At 39.8% G+C, this 20,227-nt stretch overlaps 2 protein-coding genes across 2 annotated transcripts; both read left to right on the forward strand.

Moving 5' to 3' along the window:
* Positions 1-12,245: 12,245 nt before the first annotated feature.
* LOC142537584 (uncharacterized) lies at positions 12,246-14,850 on the forward strand. The gene is made up of 5 exons (XM_075643088.1): positions 12,246-12,578; positions 12,816-13,146; positions 13,408-14,101; positions 14,517-14,614; positions 14,657-14,850. The coding sequence occupies exons 1-5, from the start codon at positions 12,246-12,248 to the stop codon at positions 14,848-14,850; spliced, it is 1,650 nt and encodes a 549-aa protein (XP_075499203.1).
* A 182-nt stretch (positions 14,851-15,032) lies between these two features.
* Positions 15,033-19,913, forward strand: LOC142537585 (uncharacterized). Its single transcript, XM_075643089.1, has 4 exons — positions 15,033-15,203; positions 18,026-18,812; positions 19,265-19,521; positions 19,617-19,913. The coding sequence occupies exons 1-4, from the start codon at positions 15,033-15,035 to the stop codon at positions 19,911-19,913; spliced, it is 1,512 nt and encodes a 503-aa protein (XP_075499204.1).
* The last annotated feature ends 314 nt before the right edge of the window (positions 19,914-20,227 follow it).

Here is a 20,227-nt window from a genome sequence, read left to right on the forward strand (position 1 = left end):
ATATGTGTGAGGATACAATGTATGTTTGTATATGTAAATATGTTTGTATATATGAATGTTGTTGCTTGGGTTTGGGCTTATACAAAATATAGGGACATCATGCCAAAATTTTTATAAACCGTCAATTTGATGCCCTTGTTTGATTTGCTTATACTATAGGTATATCATTTAAACCCTATTTTGATTATGGTAATTATGCTAAGTATAGTGTAAGGGTGTGACATTTTTATGGTATCAGAGCCCACGGTTCTTCGACAGGGAAGACACTGCACTTCATCCACACATGGGGAACTCGGCAAGTAAGTATCTTTGTGTCCCATAGTTTATGCTAAGTTATGTGTCTCTGTGATCTATATGTAGGATCAAACACGATGCCACTTAAATGTAAGGTACAGGAAGGAGAGTCATCTAAGGGCAAGGACCCAGCAGTCGAAGGTGAGGGCAGTGCACCACGACCTATAGATGATTTTGCTCAGCTGCTCCAACAACAAGCGAAAGTTCATGGGGAGCAGATACAACAATTACTGGAGATGCAACGGACTACAAAAGAGCAGGCACAAGCACAAGCCATAGTACACCAACATGGGCCTGTTCAAACCGATGTGTATGATCGTTTTCGACGTCTGAATCCTCCTGAATTCATGGGAAGCACTGATCCAGCAGTAGCAGAAGAGTGGATTAAGTCATTGGAGTCCATCTTCTCCTATCTTCATATGGAAGATGCTGATAAAGTCACTTGCGCTATCTTTTTGTTAACAAAGCATGCAAGGATATGGTGGGAGAGTGCTAGAGCTGCATTACCGGTTGGACCATTGACATGGGGAACTTTCAAAACTGTGATTTACAACAAGTATTTCAGTAAAGATGTACGAGCCAAGAAAGCCTAGTGACTTCTTGAATTTGAAGCAAGGGACCATGTCAATGACGGAATACATACAACAATTTGAGGCCGGAGTCCAATATGTACCATATATTGCACAAGATGACACCAGTAAGGGCGAACATTTCATGCGGGGACTTCGCTCTGAAATTAAAAGAGATGTACGAATGTCGAAAGTTGCTACATATGGGGAGATAGTGGAAAGAGCACTTATGGCTGAACAGGATGAGCAAGACATTGACAGAGACAGGCAACAACGAAGGCAGCAGTACTTTCAGAAGAGTCAAGGAACAGGACAAGGCAAAAAGACCGATAACAGAGGTACTAGACCAGAGGAATCACGTGGCAAGGGTCCCCCTCCACGTAAAGAACAGGACAGACCACCTTGTTCCTAAATGTGGCAAACTTCATGGCGGGAAATGTATCGAGGTTCTAATGTCTGTTATCGTTGCAAGAAGCCAGGGCATCTCGCCAAGAATTGTCCAGGAAGTTCTGAAAAAGTACAGGGACGCCTTTTCTCCATGACCAAAGAAGAAGTGGATGCGGATACATCGATGATCACCGGTATGTTCTTGATTTCTGGTATTACTGCTATTGTTTTACTAGATTCAGGAGTCACGCATTCCTTTATTTCGGAATCGTTTGTAAGGAGACTGGGCATTACAGCAAGTACAACAGAGACACAACTCGCTATAGCCTTACCTTCCGGGCAAGAATTACAGACAGATCAGATTGTGCGAGGGTGTCCAATATATGTCCAAGGCCATCAGATGTATGCTGACTTGATAGTTCTAAGAATGACTGATTTTGATGTGATATTGGGAATGGATTGGCTCTTGAAGTACAAAGTTACTATTGATTGTGGCAAAAAGATGATCAAGTTTGCACCAGCAGGAGCTGAACCATTCACAGTAGCAAGTGCAGGTATATCCTTACCTCTTCGGATAATCTCTTGTATGAAGGCTAGTAAATTACTACAGAAGGGGTGTCAAGGATATTTAGCATCTGTGTTAACTATTGATCCACCTGTTTGTGAGTTAAAAGATACAGATGTTGTTTGTGAATTTCCAGAGGTATTTCCTGATGATGTAACAGGCTTACCCCCAGATAGAGAGATCGAATTTGTAATTGATGTTGTGGCAGGGACTCATCCGATCTCAAAAGCTCCTTATCGATTAGCTCCTACAGAAATGAAAGAATTGAAAGAACAGTTACAGGAGTTACTTGATAAAGGGTTTATTAGACCGAGCTTTTCACCATGGGGTGCACCTGTTTTGTTTGTGAAAAAGAAAGACGGTACCCTTCGTTTGTGTATTGATTATAGGGAGTTGAACAAGGTGACAATCAAAAATAAGTATCCACTCCCTAGAATTGATGACTTGTTTGATCAATTACAAGGAGCTGCCATTTTTTCGAAGATTGATTTACGATCAGGCTATCATCAACTAAAAGTGAAATCAGATGATATCTCAAAGACTGCCTTCCGAACCAGGTACGGGCATTATGAATTTCTTGTAATGCCATTTGGACTAACGAACGCACCAGCTACTTTCATGGATTTAATGGACAGAATTTTCAAGCCATTTCTAGACAAGTTCGTGATTGTGTTTATAGATGATATTCTCATCTACTCACGAACTGTAGAGGAGCATCGAGAACATCTGGAATTGGTTTTGAAAACTTTGAAAGATAAACATTTATATGCCAAATGGTAAAAATGTGAATTTTGGCTTGAACAAGTATCATTCTTGGGTCATATCATTTCAAAAGAAGGCATATCAGTGGATCCAAGTAAGATTGAAGCTGTTAATAACTGGCTACGACCTACCACTGTTACCGAGGTACGTAGTTTTCTTGGGTTAGCTGGTTATTACCGTCGGTTTATAGCGGGATTTTCTAAGATAGCATTGCCTTTGACTGCTTTAACAAGAAAAAATGTGAAATTTGTATGGAACGAAGCATGTGATCACAGTTTTCAAGAGTTAAAGGCAAAATTGACATCAGCACCAGTCCTTGCTATACAAGAAGGACCGGGAGATTTTGTGGTATACAGTGATGCTTCGAAACAAGGTTTAAGCAGTTTTAATGCAGCACGGGAAGGTGATTGCTTATGCCTCAAGACAATTGAAGGAATATGAAAAGAACTATCCCACACATGATTTAGAACTGGCAGCAGTGGTATTTGCGTTGAAAATATGGCGTCATTATCTGTATGGCGAACGGTGTGAAATATACTCGGACCACAAGAGTTTGAAATATTTATTCACGCAAAAAGAATTGAATATGAGACAACGACGTTGGTTGGAATTAGTAAAAGATTACGATTGTGTTATTAACTATCATCCAGGTAAAGCCAATGTGGTTGCGGATGCATTAAGTCGAAAGTCTAGTTCTATTGCTGCAATGCAAATACAAGAAAAAATTTTATGGGATATACAGAACTTGAAGATTGATGTTATTCCAAAAGGGGCTGTAATCCAGTTATCATCCCTCATGATTCGACCAACGCTTGCAGACAGGATTAAGGTCGAACAAAATACAGATAATGAATTACAGCAATTGAGGCAGCGAGATGAAGAAAAAGGAAATTTGACCTTTGAATTGAATGGGGAAGGAATATGGACATATTGAGGGAGATTGTGTGTGCCAAAGCAAGGAACGATTAGAACCGAAATTCTTATTGATGCTCATGCTACTCCTTATTCGATTCATCTAGGAGGCACAAAAATGTACAAGGATTTGAAACCATTATTTTGGTGGCCAGGTATGAAAAAAGACATTGCTCAATTTGTTGCACAATGTCTAACTTGTCAACAAGTCAAGACTGAACATCAAAGACCAGCAGGACTCCTGAAACCACTACCCATTCCTGAGTGGAAATGGGAACATATCACAATGGATTTCATCATTGGTTTGCCAAGAACACAAAGAGGATTCAATGCTATATGGGTTATTGTGGATCGACTTACGAAATCAGCTCACTTTCTTCCGGTGAAGACCACATACACGATGAATCAATATGCTGAAGAATACATCAAAGAGATAGTGAAGCTTCATGGCATCCCAGTGTCCATTGTATCAGATAGAGATCCCAAATTTACATCTGCATTTTGGAAAAGCTTGCATCATGCTATGGGAACTCGATTGTCATTCAGCACAGCATTCCACCCTCAAACTGATGGACAATCAGAACGAGTGAATCAGATCTTAGAAGATATGTTGAGGGCATGTACTATTGACTTCCCGGGTAGTTGGGACAGTAAACTACCGTTGGCTGAGTTTACATATAACAATAGCTATCAGTCAAGCATTGGAATGACACCATATAATGCATTATATGGTAGAAAATGTCGATCTCCAGTACATTGGGATGAAATAGAAGAAAGGAAATTATTAGGCCCTGAATTGGTACAACAGACAGCTGAATTGTTAACCAAGATCAGAGAAAGAATGCACACTGCCCAGAGTCGACAGAAAAGCTATGCTGATGTGCGACGTCGTCGATTGGAATTTCAGGTTGGTGACCATGTATTTGTAAAGATATCACCATTGAAGGGAATTTTGCGTTTTGGTAAGAAAGGAAAATTGAGTCCAAGATATATCGGTCCAATTTAAATCTTGGAAAGAATAGGAGACAGAGCCTACCGAGTTGCTTTACCACCGAACTTGTCAAATGTTCATAATGTTTTTCACGTTTCATTGCTACGAAAGTATTTGGCCAACCCTTCTCATGTTCTTCATTATGAATCATTGGAGCTTGCATCGAATCTCTTATATGAAGAACGACCGGTCCAAATCCTCGATAGGAAATCAAAAGTGTTACGAGGCAAGGAAATACCCTTGGTAAAACTACTGTGGCGGAACCATGCAATTGAAGAAGCAACTTGGGAGCGAGAAGACGAGATCCAACAGAGATATCCCGAACTATATGGTACGAAAAATTTCGAGGACGAAATTCTTTGAAGGAGGGGAGAATTGTAATGCCCGGTTACTCGTACAAATGATAATAATGCGTTTATGTCGTTTATTATATAGTTATTTAGCTCATCAGATTTCACGTGATCATTGAGGTATCAATATTGAGATTGAACATGAGTTTTATATTATCTATGATGTATTGAGAATAAATATGTGTTAAAATAGTGGTAGTAAGAGGTGTAGGTAGAAGTAGTGTAATGAAAGTTGGTATAGGACTGCAGGAAATGAGATGAAAATATGGTAGTTCGTACGGGTTTTAGCATAATCATTGGAATATTGATCCAAATTGTGTGAGGCCATAACGATTAGAAAGCTAAGATATAAGGTTACAATTTTCACATTTTGAGTTTTGTCCAAATCATTGTGGAAGACAAGCCAAAAGCGCCCCGAAGTGGGTCGTGTGTATCGTCACTCCTACAATGACACATGTTGGGATAATAGGAATAACTTTTTACTCAGACCTCCAAATGACATGAAACTAGTAGGAGATTCAAGCCAAGACATAGAGCTACAACTTTCCTGTTTAACAATTTTTCAAATTATGAAGGGAAGTGACGTTTCTAGAGCAATATTTGAGGAACCAGTGCGCAGAGGCAGAATGGGTGGCGCCCGAGCGGTAGGATTTTACCGCCCGAGCGCCCCTGCACGAAAAATCTTCGTTTTGGACAGAATGTTCCGCGCTCGAGCAGTAGAAAATGACCGCCCGAGCGCCGCCTTTCATATAAGAAGATAAGTTTCGACTTTTCTAAGCACTTCCATCAGTTTTCCAAACATTTTCACAGCAAAGCTCGAGAGGAAATCAAGAAATTTTCTTCCAAAAGCCCCTTTCTTCATTCCTTTCATCACTTTGAGGTAAGAACTTAGTTCTCCATCACAAGGACATCATATATGTGTAAGTTTTCTTCTCTTTTAGTGTTCTACATGTAGAGGAGTGATTTTCACCTAGAATAGATATAGTAATTGAATTAATGATATGTTTGACAGCATAGGAACAAGGAACATCGTCTCAAACCAGTGTTCTTACGCTTGGACAGTAAGTTGGCATGTTCTTGAAGTAATACATGAGTAATATTATGAATTTCAAATGCTTCTCATTTTCTATTGCTATATGTACATTGTTAGTATATTTATTGATGAAAACATAGCACCATATTCCATTGTTATGTATTAAATATGTAAGGAACTCATGAATATTGAAGATGGATGCTATGCCATGAACATGAACATGGACATGAAAGGAAAAGGACTGATTTTTACATGATATAGAGCTTGTTGACATCATGGGTAATTTTAAATCCACCAAAGCTATTGGCCAATATATGTTCATGGGGCGTGGGGATGCCAAAGGTTGCTCCCTGACGTCCAACACAGTAGTAGCTATATAATAAAGCAAGCACGGTAGTACAGGTCAACTAATGAGGCTCAAGTACAAAAATGAACATTGAATATATGCTACGGTATGACATGTTTTTAAGATTCATTATTGATCATGACTTAATATGTATGTTCCTTCGATGCATATTGATACGTATAAGTGCCAACTTATTGAGTTTTATAAACTCATGTAGCTCATGTATTACAGGATCAAGTAATGAAGATATATATGATGCCGGTTCGCCAATGGATGCTTGTAACGTGCCTCACCTCGACAAGAACCGGGACTTCTTATTGTGTAGCTTCCGCATATGTATTATAATGAATTGAATGTCAGGGTTTGAAACAAGTTCCACGATATGTGTGAGGATACAATGTATGTTTGTATATGTAAATATGTTTCTATCTATATATGAATGTTGTTGCTTGGGTTTGGGCTTATACAAAATATAGGGACATCATGCCAAACTTTTTATAAACCGTCAATTTGATGCCCTTGTTTGATCTGCTTCATACTATAGGTATATCATTCAAACCCTATTTTGATTATGGTAATTATGCTAAGTATAGTGTAAGGGTGTGACAAATGTTGTCGCCGATGTCCCCGCTTTCGGGTACCGCGGTTACACGTAGATGGATTCATCGATTGACATGATAATACGAAAATCACAACTAATGAACTAAATTCAATTAAAAGAGAATGTATACATATATGATGATATGAAGAGACATGTTGTGACACATTATGCTAATTTACGATACGTTTACGTTTATGCTTTTAAGTTCATGAAATGTATTTTATTACATTATTTTTCACTTTTGTGTGCTATGTATATGTAGTTGTTATAACGATACAGATGTGTTGAGTCTTTATACTCACTAGGCATGAATGATACAGGTGAGCATGTTGATGAGGAGGCTGGAGGTGCCGAAGCATGAGTAGGCAGGGCTGGATTTGCGCACATGAACCCGAGGACCACATATTTCCGCACATCATGTTTTTGAGATAGGAGTAGTCATGAATATTGTTATTCATTTATTTTATTACGTTATTGGGTATTTTACTATGTTGGTGGTTTTGAAGATTTTTACATGTTTCTTATCGCATTATTTTAAAACATTGTTATTTGATTATGGTTACGTTAAAAATATTAATTTTCAGCAATATTGCATGCATGTATTTGGATTTAATTTTTAGGTATCAGCTTTTTTAAAAAATTTAGCAATATTTAAAATTAGTTGATGTCTTTAACTTCCACTAAAAATAAAATATTTTAATAATTATTTTTATGATTTAATTAATTAAATTAGATGGTATTTAATTATGAGTAGAACCTAAAATTTGTCGGACTCTTAATTTCAAAAGTTGGATGACTTAATTAGTAATTTAAATTGTGAGGGCTTAATTAGTAATTTTAATTTTGATTTAATTAAACTAAACACATAGTCATTATCATATTTATATACAAGAAGGAGTCCACCCTATATCACAACACATCACACGCAACACACAAACACACACCAAAACCAAATTCTCGACCAATTTTTCCAAGGCAAGGGCTAGGCTTGTTTTTTATTTTCTTCCAACAACAGCTTAAACCAACTATTACACTACAATCCTTGATAAATTTAACCACTTTTCAAGCCGTTAAACGCAGCAAACTGTCTCCGTTCGGCCTCCGTTCTTTACCGCCTTTGTTTGTCGATATTTTGTGCGTTTTAACGCAAAGACATGTCTAAACCTTTCTTTTATACATCGATCCTGTATATAATGTATTTGATATAAAATATGCATGAAAACTTGTTGGTTTGAGTATATGCATGCTAGAACTTGAAAATTTTCGATTTATTATGCATGAACTTCAACGTTTTTCTCAATTTTTTCATCGTTGCGTAGTTGGATAGAACCTAGGGCTTGCTAATACATATGGTCATGTTGTAGGATCTGTTTAGATGTCATTAGGTGGACCATGATTGGGCAATACACTGTTGGTGCAGCAGGAGATGAAACGCTCATAGCTGCACGCATAGGGGCGCTCATGGGTTCGGGTGACCGGCTGGAGGTGTAGGCTAGACCAAGGTGCATGGATAGCGTCTAGGTGGGTCTTAAGGTCTCGAGGTAGGCTTGGTATGGGTTGGTTAGGGTCCAGTAGGGTGGAAATAGCTGCTGGAGTCGTGAACATCAGTTTGCTCATGTAGGGCTTGTCCGCAACTTAAGGCTTCTGTTGTATGTTTTTTAAGGGGTTGTGCATGTGTATGGTCTGGAAGGGGCTGGACCAGAGTCTTATGTGGAACGGGCTGGACAAGATCATGAAACTCATTAGGAAGTGTACTGTATATTCTATACAGGTTCCTAGTCGAATGAGCCGACTAAAATAAGGATAAAGGTAGCTCGAGCTCGAGACTAACATCTGTGATGTAAACGCCATATTTCATTGGCAAGGGAATGGAGATGTCCATTTACACGGCTGAGTGATCATGTGATGATTCACTAAACAACCCTCCCTTGGACTGTCCAAGTGGTTCTCACTTATCGAGTGAAATGGTCTGTGGTTATGGTTATACACCATTAGTCCTTTGACCCGGGATAATTTAGGGGCTATACGTCCGTTTACCGACTCCATTGAGGGTAATCAGGTGGCGAGGTTGGGTGTAGTTTCGAAATACGTAGGAGCAAATGCATTGTATTCAGGGATTCACCGTTTGCCTATGGGTGAAGATATCCTATGTGACCTGATGAGTTAATAGTGCAAGGAGTCTCTGTCCAGAGAAAGAAATGTGCTTTAGGGAAATGTGTTTTCCTAATTGCACATACCATGACACTATTAGTACTCAAAGATAAATCGCATCGTTATCGAATTCATATGCAACTCTCGATATACCAATGATTGCATATCCGATCGGGATATATGTGTTGCAGGGACCGTACACCAACCATCACTAAAGGTTCTTGCAGACACTATCAGTGATACCTAGGGGACCGTTGACGATGCTACTAGATGCTATTACCATGATCCGATGGCTGCAATCAGAAATGAGTTCTGACATTCTTGATCAAGGAGTTGATGAAAAGAATGAAGGCTAACTAGGGTAAGCCCGAATAAGAATATATGTTATTCTGAATCACTTGGAGATGTGAACACATGGCTAGCTGTATCCCTGAACCATTGAGGGTCACACAAGTATCGGATACTGTGCTCTCGTTGAGATAGTCAGAATTCAAGGAGTTCCATTTGATTATTGTAGTTTGATGGAGATAAAACAAAATGCTTATAAAGGGGTTTATGAGTTGATTCCATAAGATGGAAGGAATAGAAGTTAGCATAGTTTCTAATTGAGGAAGAAGAGTGAGACTGCATGTTTTAGTAAAGGAGTTTACAAAACTGGAAGCTGCCAAATATGGTAACGGTCGTATATGTTAATTTCTAAATTTGGTAAATGCCAATTTTGATATTTGAAATTTTTTATTTTCATTATATGAATAAGATTTGTATTCTTGACACAGCGGTGAAGACGGATCGTCAATCGGGGCTATAATGAGTTCGAAATTATTTATTTAGTGAGTTTAGAATTTACTAATTAAATAATAGTACTAGTAGTGGTGACTACTATCGTAAACAAAATTCTCATAAATATTCTAGATGGACTAAAATAAAGTAACTAATAAGTTAATTAATAAATTAAATAATAGTTATTTAATTTAAATTATGTCCATGTAAATGAGATGCATGTATAGATATATTAATATATATATATATACACATACATACATACATATATAATATATATATATATTATATATATGTATGTATATATGTGTGTGATATTATCATGTATTATAAAGAGTTGAATAATACATGATATTATCAAATGAGAATTTAATTATTGAAAATAAAAGTCTTAAAGATACTAGGATTAGGAATCCTAGTAACATAGGGTTTGTGTATTTTAATTAATAGATTATCAAAAGTTGATAACAATACACAACAAAAATTACACAAAATTCACTCTTCCTTTTCTTCGAAAACTCATGGCAACCACCATGAATTGAAAGAAAATCAATCGGCCAAATTGAAAAGGAAAGCATGGATCAAAATATGATTATGGAGATAATTGGATAAATTAATTATTAATTAAGAATCAATAATCGCAAAAATTCATGATTGAGGATCATGAACTTTTCAGCCACCTTTTGAGAAAAAGCAAGTCACGGCCGTGACTATTCTTCTAAGCGTTGCACCCCACCGTCGCTACACCGCCTCCGGATTTTGGAAATTCGGATGTCATAGTCTCAACGCACAAATCATTTTGATTTTCTAGTGCAAACCAAACGAGAAAACAGTCTCAGATCGTAGATCAGATTTGATGAGAAAGATCTGTACGTATGGATTTACGAGAAGGGTTATATCTGCTTAAAAATCGGAATAGTTTGAAGTCCAGTGTTCTTAACGTAAAGGTATGATTCTGAATGGAATATTAATGGTTTTAAATGCATGACTCCCAAGGACAGTCTCGATTGTCGAGACGCAAAAAATTTAAACTTTCTCTACGTCTTGGGTGCGAGAATTTGATGTCCCAACATGGGCATGATTCGGGACTTGTCTAGGGTCTTGGGCAAAAGCTTAGGATGTGTTTTACGTATGGGTCGAGTCCCAAGTCGATTGGTACATCCTAAGTGGTTTTATTTAATTCGACAGTCGTACGTGTCTAAATGCACTTTAGGGACTGTTTTAGGTAGAAGTTTTAGTATGTTAGGGCAGCAAGTCTGAGGACGATCTAACGAGGTTCACGACTTTCGTAAGTATGTATGACGTGCAAAATAATTATTTTTGAGGTATGTGATCTGTCTTTTGACCAAATTATGTTACGAGTTTGGAATTCGAAAAACTTGTCCGGAGACCTCTCCAACCTCTTTAGAGGAATTATGTTAAGTTAGGGATTGGATATCTAGTCCAAGGGTTGTGGTGATCCCTGCTGGCCCAGTACTGTGGTTTAGTTTGATCAAACGATTTATGTTCTGGGCCACTTGCATTGAATAGAACTCTACGCAAAATGATTTACGATTACGATTATTATGACGAGTGTGAAAATATGATTTTATGAAATCGTTTATGCAGGAAAATCGTGTTATACATATTTATGCTTATATTATGCTATGTAAGAGCTACGTGTAAATTGCATGAATTTTTATTACGTATTACTCGTTATTCATGGTTTATGAACGATGAGTCAATAGGCTCATTAGACTTGATCGATGCAGATGATGTAGTTGAGGAGGCTGGATGTGGCGACCAGTGAGCAGGCTCAGGCTAGCGACAATGCAAACCCGAGGACCTTGTAGTTCACGAGTTTTATTATGCAAGTTTAAAACTAAGTATGCTGAATTTTTATAATATGTTAGACTTTCTCAAATAATGATGGATGTTTTTAACTTTGATTTTTTGTCGTGGTTTTCAAATGATGAAGGTCTAATATTAACTTTATTTTTAGTATGAGTGGTGACCGTGATTTATTTTACGAGTTATATTTATAACAAATTATTTAATAAGAAAATTTAAAATTTTCCGCAAATATTAAATTAACATTATTTTAAGACACGGTTCATCACAGTTGGTATCAGATATCAAGGTTTCCTGATATAGGGTTGTGCCTACTACTGGTTACAAGAAGCTCGAGAAGTCACGCATCAAGTCTGTTAGTTTTTACGATTTTAAATACATTGAGTGTTAAGTACGAGTTTCTTTAAAGTGCATGTTTAAGTTTTTGAACTGTTTTAGCATATTATATGAGTATTTTGGTTATGCGTGTTGGTTACGTGTTTGGTCAAATTGTGGTACAAGATGCTTCCTAGACGTGTGATTGATCGAGAGGGAGCAATGGAAGTTTCAATCCTGACAATCTCATGTTGATCCGTCAATCTTGGAAAGCCAACTGGAGGCCGTGAGGGTCGTGATGAGCAGAGAGTTTCCCCTCCATGTCCACCACAGACCTACAAGATCAGATGCTTGCGGGCATGACTCAGTTCTTTGTACAGTTTGCTAGGAACAATGCTAAGATGGATAGGAGGACGAGGCCTAAGGCAATGTATGAGCGATTCCATAAGTTGGACCCTAAGGATTTTGGGGGTACGACTGATCCTATGGTGGCTGAGGATTGGATTAAGTCCATAGATGTGATCTTTACCTTTATGGACCTACAGGATGCTGACAGAGTTAGGTGCGCCAGTTACTTGCTGAAGGGTGATGCTCGATTATGGTGGGAGGGATCATCACCGTCGGTGAATATGCAAACCCTAACTTGGGAAGGTTTCAAAGAGGTATTCTACTACAATTACTTCACCGATGTGGTATGCTCCCAATTGACCAGGGAGTTTATGACAATGAGGTAATGAGACCATAGTGTAGTGGAGTTCGTGAGGAAGTTCAAGCAAGGGTGTCACATCGTGCCCTTGATAGCTAATGACGCCAGGGAGAAACTGAGGCACTTTATGGATGGTTTACGGCCGATCTTGTGCCATGATGTTTGAATAGCTGGTCCTCCTACTTATGTTGTCGTAGTAACCAAAGCTTTGGGGACCGAACAGGATCAAAAGGACATCGAGACTTACAGACAAGACAAGAGCCCTTTCAGGCACCTCAGCGACAGTTTCAACAGCCAGCTAAGAAGCCGTTTCAAGGGCCTAACAAGGGCAAAGGACAGCAACCACCTTAGAAGAAGGCTATCCAGAAGCCTACTGAATATCAGGTGTGCCCAAAGTATAGTTGCAAGCATGAAGAAGAGTGTTCATGGGGTTCAGGCAAGTGCTTCAAGTTTGGATCCGCTAACTACATGCTCAAGAACTGTTCACAATGGAAGCAGCCGATCCTTTGAGATGCGTGCCGAGGAGGCAGACCCAGACACTACACTCTTGAAAGGTAATATAATTTATTTAACACCATATTATTTGTTGGAATTTATTATGCATAGTTCGAAAATTTTGGGTATGTTAGTAGGCTATTTTCGAAATTTTCATGAGAACTTTAGGATAGTGGATTCAGCTTGTTCATGAGATTAAGTTTAGCCTTTTTTGAGAATTGTTGGGTTGAGTGTATGTTAATATTATTTCAAGGAGGGTCTGTGCCGGAGTAGCCAAGAATGCTTATTAGATTCCGGGGCTACTTATTCTTTTATATCAGACGACTTTGTGACTTATTTGGACGTCAAGCCCGCTAGGCTAGATGTGAGATATTATGTGATTGTTCCATATGAAGAAAAACTATTCACTTATAGTGTGATCAGAGACTTGAGTCTCGAGCTACATGGCCACACAGTCTACGCTGACCTCACAGTATTGCCGATGCCCGAGTTTGACATTAATGGAGTGACGATCAACTTCAAACAAAAGTCAGTGAAGGTCAGACCACTAGGTGAGAAAGAGTTTGTATTTGAGCCAAGTGGACGCAACAGCATGCCATGGATGATATCATGTCTTCAGGTGAGGAAAAATATTCTTAAGGGGTGCCAGATGTTCTTAGCAAGCATTATTTCATCCCCTGATGGTATCAGTCAGACATTAGTAGATGTCCCAGTTGTCAGATACTTTCTGGACGTGTTCCCTGACGACATTGCGGGTATTCCACCTAAGCGTGAAGTGGAGTTCTCCATTGATCTTATGTCAGGTTCCGTGCCAATCTCCAAGGTACTGTATCGATTAGCGCCAGCAGAGACGAAGGAACTCAAACAGCAAATACAGGAGCTACTGGATAAAGAATTCATACGCCCTAGTTATTCAACTTGGGGCACACCAGTACTCTTCATGAAGAAGAAGGACGGAAGCATGAGGCTTTGCATCGACTACCGGGAGCTGAATAGAGTTACAGTGAAGAATAAGTACCCATTTCCAAGGATCGAGGACTTATTCGATCAATTTCAAGGAGATTCTGTGTTTTCTACGATAGATCTTTGATCCGGATACCATCAGCTAAGAGTGAAAGACGTAGATGTGCACAAGACAGCCTTCAGAACTCGCCATGGGCATTACGAGTTCCTAGGATGCCGTTTGGATTGACGAATGCTCCAGCGATCTCCATGGATCTCATGAATTGTGTATTTTTCAACCTTACTTGGATCAGTTTGTCATCGTATTCATAGATGACATCCTCATTTATTCGAAGAACCAGGAGGATCACAGCCAACATTTGCGTACTACATTGCAAGTGATGCAGAATCGGAAGTTGTTCGCAAAGTTCAGCAAGTGTGAATTTTGATTAGATAATGTAGCATTTTTGGGACATGTTATTTCTAGTAGTGGCATTGAAGTTGACCCATCCAAGGTAGAAACAATGAAGGAATTGGTTGAGCCGAAGAATGCATCAGAGATCCTCAGTTTCTTGGGCTTAGCAGGTTACTATAGAAAATTCATCTAGGGATTTTCTTCTATTGCAGTGCCACTTACCTCATTGATGAATAAGAATGCCAAGTTCGTATGGAGTGCTGACTGCCATAAGAGCTTCGACACTTTGAAGCAAGCTCTTATAACAGCATCAGTTTTAGCCACGCTATCAGGGCAAGACAACTTTTTGTTGTACACCGATGCTTCTAAGTTCGGATTAGGTGCCATATTGATGCAGCATAGCTGAGTCATAGCATATGCCTCCAGACAATTGAAGGTTCATGAAAATAACTATCCGACTCATGATAAGGATTTAGTTGTCGTGGTTTTTTCCTTGAAGATATGGAAAACTACTTGTATGGTGAGAAGTGCCAAATATTTACTGATCACAAGAGTCTCAAATATTTTTTCACTCAGAAAGAATTGAACATGCGACAGAGACGGTGGCTAGAGTTGATGAAAGATTATGACTACGACATCGGCTATCACCCGGGAAAATCCAACATAGTCGTTGATGCCTTCAGTAGGAAAGCAGGAGTTATAGCACAACTGTCGATACAGAGGCCTCTTCTGCTAGAGATGCAGAGATTCGATCTTGAGGTCTATCCTAGGGGCAGAGCTCCTAGATTATCTGTAAGGTCCAGGAATTTAATTCACGTAATCTGAAAGTATGCAATCTAGGATTTTTATTTAAATTATGTGTTTAATTATTTTTATGCATTTTACGCATAATTATTGCATGGTAGGGTTTAATTCATGAAATTTTAAAAGTTCACGCATTAGGATTTCTAGGTGCATTTCACGCTCAAACGAGGAACGGAGATCAGAGAATTTTCAGGAAAATTATTTTTATTACAAGATTAATTTTTATTAATTATTTTAAGATGTTTTTAAGTGTATTTTTCAAAAATATGATTTATTGGATATTTTTACCCGCATGATATTAATATTAACGGTACGCAAATTTTATCCAATCGGGGGACTTTTGAGGGTTTGGCTAAAATTTTCTAAAACTTTCCAACACGAAATATTTTTCGGGAAAGTGTTTGGATGTATTGGGCCTACTTTTAAGCTTGTTGGGTCTAAAATATTTTTTTAACTTTAATTAATAATTAGGCCCCCTTTAACCTAGTTACCAACTATTTAACTAATACTAATAAACCCTAAAACTCATATAACATTAACGTAACTCCCTCTCCACTCAGCCGCCCACTTCCTCCACTCACAATCCATCTCGTGATTTTGCTGCTGCATAGTGTCGGTGACTCCATTTTCCCTAACAAGCAAAGAGCTCCTCTCCTCGGACATTGGTTCCTTGATCATTTGTCCTAGAATAATTATCAGGCATGCATTGTATCATTATTTTTGCATCATTCATGCATATTTATGATGATATGTGCAGAACCAAGTTTCCATGGCTCAATTGTTTCGGTCCATGCATATATCACCTTTTTGCATCTCATGTTTATTTCTTTGTGTAAAGGGCTACTGATGAGGGCCCTGAAGGGCCATAAACGTCGAGGAGGAAGGAATAGTAGGCTGGAACCAAAGTTTTATCGTGATAAGAGGGCCGATCGGTGAGCAGTGAGGAGGGGTCACGTTGTTTAGGGTACATCGAGTTGTTGAGTAAGCCGACGGCGTGAGGGAACGTTCCAGGACATGGACCAGGCCCTGTTGGGTCTGAGTCATGATTTAGAGGGGGCCGCAAGTTGCTGGACACGCTTTTATGACCGCTGGTGGCGTTGAGTCGAGGTGGCCGTATGTGTGAGCCTTGGGGTCTAGCGTTCGTGGGGGAGCTACGATGAGCATGGGGCTGTAGCCATGGTTCTAGTGAGTTAAGTAGAGGTTATTCTTGGTCCTATATTGTCTGGTTCGTGGTCGATTCGCTTGGGTGAGAGCTAGGGGCGAGAATTTTCAAGTTGAGGGATTGAGGGTTTGTTCTTGAGTTGTGCAAAAATCCAGCAGTTGTCCAAGGATTTTTCGAAGAACTTAGTGGTCTGGTCTTGAGGTTTTTAGAGCCTTTTAAGTGTTTTTAAGGTGTGGTAAGATGTTGGGAGAAATTTGGTTGAGTTTCGATGAGATTCGGGTTAAAACCGGGACCCCGATCCAAGTTTTAAAACGAATCGATTATGTTCTGAATTTGGATCGAGTTTACATCTAGGGTCACTTTTAAAAATGTTTTGGGACATTTTAAGGAGTTTGGTAAGATTTGGGTCAATTTTAGAGGTCAAGGGGTGAAACGATAATTTTCGGGTTTCCAAGGGCAAAATGGTCATTTTGCAACTGGGGTGAGATTTTGGCCAAGACAGCGCCCTGAGAACAAATTTATGATATTTTAAATATTTATGCATCATGTTTACGATTTTTACGCAATTACGATAAATACGTCGCATGCTTGGTTTAAAGGAAAAGTTACGTATATGCATGTTTTATTAAGTGGTGAATATGATGTTATTTTTTAAGGATGAGAATTGGTTGTGACTGACGATGTATATGTATACGATGACATGAGATATGATGAGCTGAGACCAAGGCTCAGTGGATATGTAATGTTGTCGCTGATGTCTCCGCCGGACGGTACCGTGGTTATACGTAGATGGATCCGTCGATTGAGCTGATACGAAAGTCACAACTAATGAACTGAATTCAATTAAAAAGAAAATGTATACGTATATGAAGACACGAGATGACTTGATTTGACAGGATATGATTTTACACGACACGTTTACGTTATGCTTTTATGTTCATGAAAGATATGCTGAGTATGATATTTTTCACTGTTGTGTGCCATGTATATGTACTTGTTATTCCTAGTATAGGTGTGTTGAGTCTTTAGACTCACTAGGTGTATGTGATGCATGTGAGCTTGATGATGAGGGGACTGGAGGCGCTGAACTCTGAGCAGACAGCGCTGGTGCGGTGACATGACCCGAGGACCGCATGTTTTTCCGCATTTGATTTATGAGTTTTGGGAGGAGTTAAACATTTTTATACGTTGATGATATTACATTTTTACTCGTACATGTTTAGGTTTGACCTTGGATGATGTTGGTTATTTTAAACTACGCTATTTTTATTGTCAGTTAAAATACGATTATTTTAAATGTTATTTTGGGAGTGCGAGCTTTTAAAAAAAATTATTTCCGCACTTTTAAAATGAGTAGACGTTACAGTTGGTATCAGAGCAAGGGTCATGTATAGGGTTATGCCGCCGCCAGCTTCTGCGGCTCAGTCTTCAAGCCTCGAGTCTGTAAGCTTTTATGTTTTAAATGATTTACTGCCATTACCTGCATTTTTACATGATTTACGCTTTACGATGATTTACTGTACTTGTTTAACTACTTTTATGATTTAAAGTTTATTATTTTAAAAACTAGATTAATTGCATGATGAGTTACGTTTATAAATTGGACTGTATTCAGATCATGCATCCCAGACGCGACCCCAGCGTTGACAGACAGGATGATATTCAAGGAGGTGGCAGAGGCCCACCACCGCCGCCGCCAGGGGACCCAGCCACTCGAGTTCTGGAGGTTATGGCTAGGCTACTGGAGCAGGTACAGCAGGCTCCTAGGCCTCAGACAGATGTTTTTGAGCAGTTACGTAGGTTCAACCCGAAGGAGTTCGGGGGTACCACCGATCCATTCGTTGCAAAGGGATGGATTAGGTCTCTGGAGTTACATTTTGAGTATCTGCAGATGAGGGATGGCGATCGGGCCAGGTGCGCCATTTATATGCTGAGGGATGATGCGTCCGTATGGTGGGAGGGAGCTGCACATGCAGTGGATGTGGCTGCTCTCACGTGGGCCAGATTCAGAGATATGTTCTTCGGGAAGTATTTCCCAGCTGACTTCAGGGGCTGCCTGACGAGGGAGTTCATGAGCCTACGTCAGGGGGACTTATCTGTGGCAGAGTTTATCCGCAAGTTTGACAGGGGCTGCGATTTTGTGCCCACGATAGCAGGAGATGCCGCCCAGAAGCTGAGGCATTTCCTAGATAGACTGAGACCCACTCTTCACCGGGATGTCATGCTGATGAGGGCTGCAGGTTATGATGAGGCCACTGCTTGCGCTTTTCAGACAGAGTGGACACTGTGCGACATAGATTCGAGATGCATAGGAAGCGGCAGCAGACTCAGTCCAGTTTCCACCCGCAAAAAAGGCAGTTTACTGGACCGCCAAGGAAGCAGGGGCAGCAGAAGCCCCAAGGGTATTTTAGGAGGCCGCAACATTAACAGAGATCTCCTCAGGGGCCACGGGGCCTAAGCCAGATGACAGGCAGCCGTGCCCCCAGTTCAGCAGGTTCTGCTTCGGCGAGTGCAGGTGGGGAACTTTCAAATGCTTTGTGTGCGGACAAGAGGGCCATAAAGCAGCGGATTACCCTTGGAACAAGGGCCTCGGCCCACTACCGGCCGAGCTTATGTGATGCATGTCGAGGAGACTGAGGCAGCACCAGACTCGACATTGATTACCGGTAACCCTTTGGTTTAAGATTTTAAATTACTGTACAATTGCCTTGTTTTTATGCTTGTATGAGGATTTAATTATTGGAATTGATGAATTAGAAAGAATTAGGATGCATTCTCTACCTAGTTGAGACTAAGAAAAAAAAAGATTCCTTAAGTTCAACTCTAGTAGATTTGATGATATGTTTTGTCGCAGGAAGGATATATTTTTCAGTTGTAGCCACGCATGCACTGCTAGATTCAGGGGCTACACACTCGTTTATATCCGAATCTTTTGTGAAGCGATTAGGAATCATAGCTGCAGTGATGGTTTTGGGTTTCAGAGTATCGATTTCATCCGGGGATCAGATGTTCACTTCCCATATAGTGAAGAGATTGGAGCTTAGATTGCAACAAAAGGCAGTACTGGAAGATCTGATGTACTACCTTTGCAAGAGTTTGACATCATATTGGGTATGGATTGGCTATCTTCACATAGCGCAGTCATAGATTTTCGACAAAAGTCAGTTTCTGTCAGACCACCCAGTGGAAAGCAATTTGTTTTTTAGGCAGCCAGACACCAGCAGTTCCCGCATGTCATTTCCTGTTTGTGTGCGAGGAAACTTATCAAGAGAGACTACCAGGCATTCCTAGCCAGCATCGTATCAGTGACAGAGCCAGTCAGTCAAAGGCTAGAGGATATTGATGTAGTCAAGGAGTTTTCCGGAGTTTTCCCTGACGATGTTGCAGGTGTACCACCAGACAGAGAGGCGGACTTTTCAATTGAGCTCATGTCAGGTACAGTGCCGATATCTAAGGCACCCTACCGATCAGCACCTACAGAGATGAAGGAGCTCAAAGATTAGATTCAGGATCTGTTAGATAAGGGTTTCATTCGCCCTAGCTTTTCTCCATGGGGCACTCCAATACTTTTTGTTAAGAAAAAAGATGACAACATGCGGCTGTGTATCGATTACAGAGAGCTGAACAGGGTCACAGTCAAGAATAAGTATCCTTTACCGAGGATCGAGGATTTGTTTGATCAGCTTCAGGGAGCATATGTGTTCTCCAAGATATACCTTCGATCCGGATACCACCAGCTGAGAGTGAGGGAGTCAGATGTGCATAAGACAGCCTTCCGGACGCATTACGGGCACTATGAGTTCTTGGTGTTGCCCTT

This window comes from Primulina tabacum, chromosome 2, assembly GCF_025594145.1.
Source record: "Primulina tabacum isolate GXHZ01 chromosome 2, ASM2559414v2, whole genome shotgun sequence".
In the NCBI taxonomy this organism is placed as follows: domain Eukaryota; kingdom Viridiplantae; phylum Streptophyta; class Magnoliopsida; order Lamiales; family Gesneriaceae; genus Primulina; species Primulina tabacum.

Coding starts and splice junctions, on each gene's coding strand:
- LOC142537584 (XM_075643088.1), top strand. CDS start 12,246: ATGACTCAGTTCTTTGTACAGTTTGCTAGGAACAATGCTAAGATGGAT. Junction 13,147..13,407: donor AGACACTACACTCTTGAAAG/GTAATATAATTT, acceptor CTTTTATATCAG/ACGACTTTGTGACTTATTTG. Junction 14,102..14,516: donor AGAGTTACAGTGAAGAATAA/GTACCCATTTCC, acceptor TGTTATTTCTAG/TAGTGGCATTGAAGTTGACC.
- LOC142537585 (XM_075643089.1), top strand. CDS start 15,033: ATGCGACAGAGACGGTGGCTAGAGTTGATGAAAGATTATGACTACGAC. Junction 15,204..18,025: donor TGCAGAGATTCGATCTTGAG/GTCTATCCTAGG, acceptor GACTGTATTCAG/ATCATGCATCCCAGACGCGA. Junction 18,813..19,264: donor GGGCAGCAGAAGCCCCAAGG/GTATTTTAGGAG, acceptor GTTTTGTCGCAG/GAAGGATATATTTTTCAGTT.